The 8,132-nt window shown below is 38.8% G+C and overlaps 1 protein-coding gene across 1 annotated transcript; it reads right to left on the minus strand.

Annotated features, from left to right (window-relative positions):
* Positions 1–2,028: 2,028 nt before the first annotated feature.
* On the minus strand, positions 2,029–6,806 carry SPINK13 (serine peptidase inhibitor Kazal type 13). The gene is made up of 4 exons (XM_036424054.2): positions 6,597–6,806; positions 5,161–5,195; positions 3,563–3,699; positions 2,029–2,245 (listed from the first exon to the last, which is right to left on the minus strand). The coding sequence occupies exons 1-4, from the start codon at positions 6,664–6,666 to the stop codon at positions 2,191–2,193; spliced, it is 297 nt and encodes a 98-aa protein (XP_036279947.1). The 5' UTR covers positions 6,667–6,806; the 3' UTR covers positions 2,029–2,190.
* Between the last annotated feature and the right edge of the window lie 1,326 nt (positions 6,807–8,132).

Below are 8,132 nucleotides of genomic sequence, written 5' to 3' on the forward strand. Positions count from 1 at the left end.
CATTCATGAATAGTCCTTCACGGCCCTCGCTGCCTCAGCCCTCACCAGCCCGGCTATCTCTAGGCCCTGCTTCCCCCCCACCCCCCCAACCCACTGGTCATTCCAGAAGGTTGTTCTGGAAGGTCATTCTGCCATCCAGTCTAATTAGCATATTAGCTATTTATTATAAAGGACTAGAGGCCCGTTGCACAATATTCGTGCAATAAGCCCTTGGCTTCACTCCCAGCTGCCCGGGAGCCAGCATGTCCTCACTCCTAGGCTGCCCAGAACCAGCAAGTCCTCGCTTCTGTCTGGAGCACCACTCCAGTAGCTCCCTCCACTGCTCCCTTCCCCTCATAGCAGGCTTCACACCGCTCCAGCCTGCATGTGCAAATTAACCTCTAACCTCTATCTACTCACTTTGATTGGCTGTGGGCATAGCGAAGGTACAGTCAATTAGCAATTTTTCTCTTTTATTGGTGCATTATAAATTGCACACTTAAAGGCTATATAATTTTATTATCCAATGTCTCCCCAATAAATGTAATAAAATAGAAAAAGAAAGAGAAAATAGTTTTAAAATATAGTGCACTAGAATCACCTGGACAATTAACACAGAAGCCCATGCTCTTTAAAAAAGGATAAGCCTGGGCCTCTATATACAAAAATTTGTACAAAACCAAAGAAGGCAGAAGCAGTAAAAGGAGGGGGGTCCCTGTTGCCAGCTGAAGTAAACTGTAAATTAGCTGGAAGGGTGATGGAAAGAGTAGTTACAGGATCTCCCTCTGGAAGATAACTGGTTAAATCAAGAACTTGTCAAACTAAGAAGAGACTGACATCTAGTGGCAACATTAGGTAATGACACAGAGCACACAGAAGCCCAAGTTTTTCAGTTCATTTCCCCAGCCTGAAATGTAAAAATAACACGATCTCCATGTATTAATCAAGACCTTTAAGTTTAACTGACAGATTATAAATTGGATTAAGCAAAACAAAACAAAACAGGAATTTATTGACCAATGGGATAGGAACGATGAGATGGAGTGAAAATTAGGTATGCTGGAATCAGGGGAATCACATGATATGATATCAATACCTTCTAGCTCTCTCTAAAACTTGTCTCTCCCCCCACCCCCCCAAAAAAAAAAGAAAAAAGAAAAAAACAACAACTTCTGGGCTATCCTTCTCCCTCTTCTTATTAGCAAGTGGAAAGTTTTCTCTTAATGCAGGTTGGCTTCACTCATGAATATCAAGTAGAAAGTCTCAAACAGCTGTATGAATGTGTTTGTGGGAGTTGCAGGGGGCGGGGTGAGGAGAGGGATTATTCTGCTCAGGTGTTTAAGTGAGATGAGAGATGAGTGGGGTAAGGCTGGGCCTTGCAGATAAACCTGCAGTTTGCAATAAATTTAAACTAGTAGAGTGTTAGGTAAGCCCACCTGATCACAGATCTTAGATTAGTGGTTCTCAACCTTTTTTTTTTTTTTTGGCTTTGCCCCACCTAAGCATCTCTAAAATCCTGATGCTCCATGTGACATATAATTCTTGCTATTCAAGAAGTGAACTCCTATTCTCATGGAGGAAGCCTAAAAGGCCATTAACTTGGTCTAAACAAGCTTCTAAAGAATCTGGCATCCATGAAAGAGAAAAGTAAAAGAATAAACGGACAGTTGAAGTACTGAGGAAGAAATAACTAAGAAATTATTTTAAAAATAATAATAATATCAAGTGATATAAAAAATAGCCAATAGCAAATAAAGTTTCAAAACACATAATAAAAACTGAAATGCAGACATATGTCACAATATACATTTATATACTGTATACCAGGCCCTGAGAACCATACAAAATGCAAAAAATTCACTGTTAATAACTCATTCTCAAATTTCCTCCCTTAAAAATCAAATTTCCCCTCTGTAAGGCATGTGCCTTATGTTGGAAACCACTGTCTTAGGCCCACACACAATGAAAGCTGACTTTAAACAATCAGCACCCAGGTATGAACATTGATCACCTTTTTTGTTATAATGTTTATTTGCAATAAATGCAGTATTTAGTTCTCCATTAGCTTAATCCCCCCCCCCCTCCCCGATTTCATTACAAATTTTGGTGCAGCATAGATAGACAGGCATGTTATTTATTATACATCTTCAAATTCCAAGAGAAATTATTTTCAGAATTAAGTAATGAAAAGAACAAATGAATGGAATACTGTTACCCATGCTCACATTTTCCATAGTTACCAAATTTAATATGATAACCAAATTCCCTAAAGAGAAGAGAAAAGAAGATTAGCATCACAAGGAAAGTGGACATTGTTACACATTCTCTTATCTTTCAAATGTCATCCTAAGAAAGGGAGCTGCTTTTACAGTTGCCTTTATTCCCATCTCTTCTCCCTTCCTTCTTATCACCACCACAGCTTGCCTATTCCTCCTCTATGTCAAGATTATTCAAAGTGTTATGTGAAATTTTTCAACAGAGAATCTTTCACCCCTAACCCATTCCTATTCTGATACATTTCCATTCAACATAGCAATGCCAGATTTTTTTTTTCTACCAGGAAGTTAAAAAATAACTACAATAATGTGATGCACAATTCACATACTTTACACACTCTGCTCAAATTCTCACTAGGTTTACATGACCATAGCTACAGTCTATTCTCTAATATTTATATTTTCCAGAAGTTAACCTCTGCCTAAATTTCCATCCTTATATGTCACTGTTATCTAAAAATTATATATTTGGATATAATTATGTAACATTATATAACACTAGAGGCCCAGTACATGAAATTTATGCCCAGCCTATACCCTTTCCAAACCCCTGAGGGGAATGTCTGACCGCTGGTTTAACTAAACCAGCGGTCAGACATCCCTCTCATAATCTAGGACCACTGGCTTCTAACTGCTCACCTGCCTACCTGCCTGATAGCCCCTAAATGCCCTCCCTCCCCCCTGCCAGCCTGATCACCCTTAACCACCCCTGCCTGCCAGCCTGGTTGCTCCTAACTGCACCTCCCACTGGTATGGTTGCCCCTTCCTGTCCCCCCTGCCGGCCTGGTCGCTCCCAAACTACCCCCCTGCCAGCCTGGTCACCCCCAACTGCCCCCTCTGCCAGCCTGGTCACCCTAAGCAGCCTGCTATTCAGTCGTTTGGTCATCCCTCACTAATCCTCCTGCCAGCCTAGTCGTCCCACGCAGCCTACTGTTTGGTTGTCCATTTGGTTGTTTCAGTTGTGATGGCCCCTGGATTTTTATATATTAGGATTCCTTTCAACACAATTTTCTCTTTGTTTTCCTAAATACATTGTACATTTTATCAGTTACAAGTGTTTTCTCAAGCAATGAGCCCTGTGTAAACTGCCTATTCTATTTCTTTTGCAGTTTTTATTTTATTGAATGTTCACTACATTTTTTAAAAAAGAAATCACTATATGTAGTTTGTCTGTAATCTTTGGTGAATAATAGTGGCTATTGAAAAAAAAATCCCATGCACTAGTAAATCCAGTTCCTTGGCTAAGATTATTTGACATTTCTGTGATGAAATATAGAGAAAAAAATGACATTTTAACTTGAACTTACCATTGAGCAAGACAAAAGAAACACTCATTCTGAAAAGTGTGGCCATTTGTAGCACAAACAGGGACAGATACATCAGGGCATCCGTGTTCATCTGGGTCATAAAAGAGATCCATTGGGAAGTACATCTTACATGAGGGCTGCAAATAATATAAAATATCATGTAAATAATGATTGATAGATTTCTCCTATTTATTCCTATCCTGCCAATACTGCCCCACATGGAAATAACATCAAATATTACTGGTCGGTTGATCTTTTATAAGGGTTTTCTCTTCTCTGGTCTTTGGTTCTGCAGGGTTTTTTGTTTGTTTTTGTTTGTTTCTTTTTTCTGACAGCAGTGTCTTTGCTCACCCCACCATTTCTTCAAGTATGAGCATTATAACATCTCAACTTCAACCCCAAATGCAAAGTTTTCATTTAAACTAGGATTCCCAATGTCAGAAACTCACTATAAGGAGTATGTGAATTAGAGGACAGGGTGAGGGCTTGTCAGAAACAGACTTATAGATGCAGAGAACAGAGTGATGATGGTTGCCAGCGGAGAGGGGGACTGGGTGAAGAGGTGAAGGGATTAAGAAGTACAAAACAATCATGGAGATATAAAGTACATCACAGGGAATATCTATAATAATAAAAGCATAATATGCTAATTAGACCGATGACCTTCCAGACAAAGCTGGGGCTACAAGGGCCAAGGCAAGCCGCTGTGGTTGTGAGGGTTGAGCCCCTTGCATGAATTGCACGCATTGGGCCTCTAGTCATCAATCCTATATAATAAAAGCCAAGAGATATCATGCCCTCATGCAATGCCATCACAAGATGGCTACCACAAGATGACTGGCAGGGGAAGGCAGTTGTTAGCAATCAGTTCGGCAGGGGAGGGTAATTAAGGGCAACCAGGCCAGCAGGGGAGAGCAGTTGTGGGTCATCAAGATGGAAGGGGAGCATTTATGTTTCAATCAGGCAGGAGGGGAGTGGTTAGGCTGGCAGGCAGAAGTGGTTAGGGTTAATCAGGCAGACAGGCAGGCAGGCAAGAGATTAGGAGCCAGCAGTCCTGGATTGTGGGAGGATGTCCCAGATTGGAAAGGGTACAGGCAGAGTTGAATGCCTCCCCCCACTCACCCAGCATGAATTTCGTGCACTGGGCCTCTAGTAATATTATAATAACTATGCATAGTGCCAGGTGGGTACTTGAAAATTTAGGGTGATCATTTATGTAATTTATATGATTGTATAACCATCATACCATACACCTAAAACTAATATAAAATAATATTGAATAGCAACTTTAATTGAAAAATAAAATTTAAAAAAAGTTTTAGGGTTTATATTGAGACTCAAAATAATTCCTGTATATACCACAGTTTAGCCTTGTGACTTTGAACAATTGACAGGTATGGTTTCATTTAATGCTCAGAAGTATATTTTCCTATTATCATGCTTATATAAATTTAAGTCTGGAGAAGTTAAGATACATTTCCAAGGTCACACAGAAATCTTTCCATTCTACTTTACCACTATGAAGTTTATTAGGGCTCTTGTGTCAAGAGAGTGATCAGGTTAGAATTAGAATTCAGAATTGAGAAATTTAAATTTACTAGAGGCCATTTAGCAGGGTCCCGTGGTCTCAGTCCTGCAAATAAAGACACAATAGATTAAAAAAGTTTTCCATAGAATATGATTTTGCTTATTCAAGTTACTAACTGAATATAGAAGTGTAATTTAATTACTCATTTGCATAAAATTATAAAACAGAATTTGTGAGAAATATAAAACTTTATATATTTATTTATTATTTTTTTTATTTTCACAGTTCTGACTTCATTTATAAATTTTCTGTGTTATTGAGAAAAGAGTAAAAGCCTATTAGGATTTTACAAATAATGTGCCAACCACATTATTTTCATTAAGTGACTTGGCTTTTGTTAGCTTTAGTTTCATCTTCACAATAATTGGGGTAAGTATACGGCTCAATATGGCTTGGCTGGGTGTGGCTCAGAAGTTGAGCACTGACCTAGGAACAAAGAGGCCACAGGTACATGTCCAAGCATCAGACTCCATCCCAGGAGAGAGCCGATCGATGATTCTCTCTTACTCATGTTTCTATCTGTCTACCTCTCCCTTCCTCTCTGAAACCAATATATATATAATTTTTATGGAAATTTTATATATTTTTTAAAAGTTCAATATGACTCAGTAAATAAAGTATTAGGTTTGTTCCTATCAAGAATTAAAGATGACAGTGAATGATGATGAGTTCCTTGACCCTAGAGAGGCTGAGGGAGTCAGTGAACTGGTTTGGGTGAGTGGTGCTGCTGTTGCCTGGGGAGAGCGGATGACCTGCTAGATGTGGGAGAATGAAATAAGACCTATTGTAGTTCTGCTCCTCATCTCTCACCATCAGATGATATTTAAAATATCCAAGAATACATGTTTCAAATGAGAGTATTATGCTAAGTAAAATAAGTCAAACAGGAAAGGACAGAAACTATGATTTCACTCACATGTGGGATATTAAACAAAAAGCAACAAACAAACAAACAAACTCAACTGGTACCTATCTATAGCATATTATTGTTTATGTAAGAAAGTAGGAGGGATAACAGAATGTACATATATATATATATATTTATTTGAGCAAAAAGAAATACAAGTAAGATAAAGTAGAATCTATTGAGATTGGGTACATATCAGATGATGGTGGGATTGGAGTAAAAGGAACAAGGTATGGAGGCAATGACATATGTTTGGACCTAAACTTTTGTTCATTTTGTTTCATTTTCTCTATGTTCACAATAATTTTGAATTGTCCTTCTGATTTTTCTTGACTCATGCATCATGTAGAAGCATGTTACTTAGTTTTCAGATAGTGATGTTTTTAATAATGATGCCCAATTGATACCAATTTGCATTATCAAGACCAAAGGCCAATGTTTCAGAAAAACATTTTCCACCCATTCATGTTATTGTTTTTCATCCCTACAACTAAAAGAAAATCAGATAATTCTCTCCTAAGACCTACACGTTTGCTTACCTGAAAAAACAGTAGGTGCGCAAATGGAGGAGACCAAGAAAAATACGAGCACACAAGGAAAGACAGCCATTCGATCTCACTTAATGTCCTGCTTGGGTGAGGCCTGTAAAAATGCTCAAGAGAGTTAATTCCTAGTCCTTTGCACAGCTGGCTTTCCAAATATGGGATAACCTAGCACCCTGAGGTGGTGCCATTTCCATACACATGGCCATAGCTATCTCACCTTGTCCTGGTCTCCAGGGATTCAGACTGGAGAGAGCCCTTCTGTCTAAAGAAGGAAAGAAAATAATTAAAAGAACGTTTTCTTTTTTCTTTACCAGCAGCCAGTATGTAGACCCCGTCCTAGTTTGGAAGAGGAATTAGGCTCTGGGCTTTCACAAGGGCTGACCTCAGGCATGTTATCTACAAAAAGGATCACCCTAAAATAGATCATCTCCACTATACACTCATGCTAGTGAATGCAGACTATAAGAATTTTTAAGAATTCAGAAATCACAGGTGTGAACTCAGGTCTGTCCTGCATCATCAGGAAAATGTCATTTTATAGTGTGACTCATTTGATTCCCAGGGTCCGACCAGTTTCTCCCACACTGAAGTCCTCTTTTTTCCTAATGAAGTTTCTTCTTCTAGGTTAGTTACATGCACTCAAATACAAGGAATGAATTCAAATTGGAATTGTTGGTCCTGGCGCATAAAAATTATGTATATCTTCCCTGATGCAAGAATAAGTATATACAGTAATAGCTAGATCTAGAATTAATTTTTAAATTTTTATAAATTATATGACTCATATATAGGTACACAATGATTTTTATGACTCATATGTAGGTACTCATCGGTATCTACATATAATGTATATACTCAAATTCTGGCTCCAGCCCCTCTTAGAAATGTGAGCCCAAGAAGCATCAACTTCATAGGATATTAAGAAAATCAAGTGATATATATGAATATACATAAAGAGCATAACTATATTAAATTGCCAACTTCTTTGGCCAAATTCTTCTTTTGCAAGGATGGAAATATTGAGGCCCAGAGGAGAAGTTACTTTCCAAGTCATTTTACAATACTACCTTCCTCATGTCCTACTCTATCCATTCTGTCTTCTCCAAGGCACAGCTGGTGGGCACTTAGAGAAATGAGGAAGGAAAACGTTAGCTACAAAGTTTTCCCTAAGCTACAGGGCTCTCTCCAGTCTGAATCCCTGGAGACATCTACTGACAGAGAAGAAAGTCAAAGAGATACCAGAACAGACTTGATGAATGGGTAGAGGTGAAGAGATGCTACCTGAATAAGGCTTCTACCAAAAGTCAGCTTGCTGCAGTTATCCCGAGGTCACGGCTAGCAACGAGCAGAGTCGCTGTGATCAGGAACACCTAGGCTGTTTATAGTTTGCTCTGTCCACCTCCCCAAACCACTCCTTGTGATGTTTCATGCTCCAGTGAGCAAGGACAGCCCTGGAGGTTATGTACTTGTGGTTTTTATAGAGGGAGAGCACATAAGAATAGACCCACACTTGTTTTATAAGGATTATTC

The sequence above is a fragment of the Pipistrellus kuhlii genome, unplaced genomic scaffold (assembly GCF_014108245.1).
Source record: "Pipistrellus kuhlii isolate mPipKuh1 unplaced genomic scaffold, mPipKuh1.p scaffold_m20_p_8, whole genome shotgun sequence".
In the NCBI taxonomy this organism is placed as follows: domain Eukaryota; kingdom Metazoa; phylum Chordata; class Mammalia; order Chiroptera; family Vespertilionidae; genus Pipistrellus; species Pipistrellus kuhlii.

Coding starts and splice junctions, on each gene's coding strand:
- SPINK13 (XM_036424054.2), bottom strand. CDS start 6,666: ATGGCTGTCTTTCCTTGTGTGCTCGTATTTTTCTTGGTCTCCTCCATT. Junction 3,700..5,160: donor ACCCTGCTAAATGGCCTCTA/GTAAATTTAAAT, acceptor TATTATTTGCAG/CCCTCATGTAAGATGTACTT. Junction 2,246..3,562: donor TTCTTTTGTCTTGCTCAATG/GTAAGTTCAAGT, acceptor TCTTCTCTTTAG/GGAATTTGGTTATCATATTA.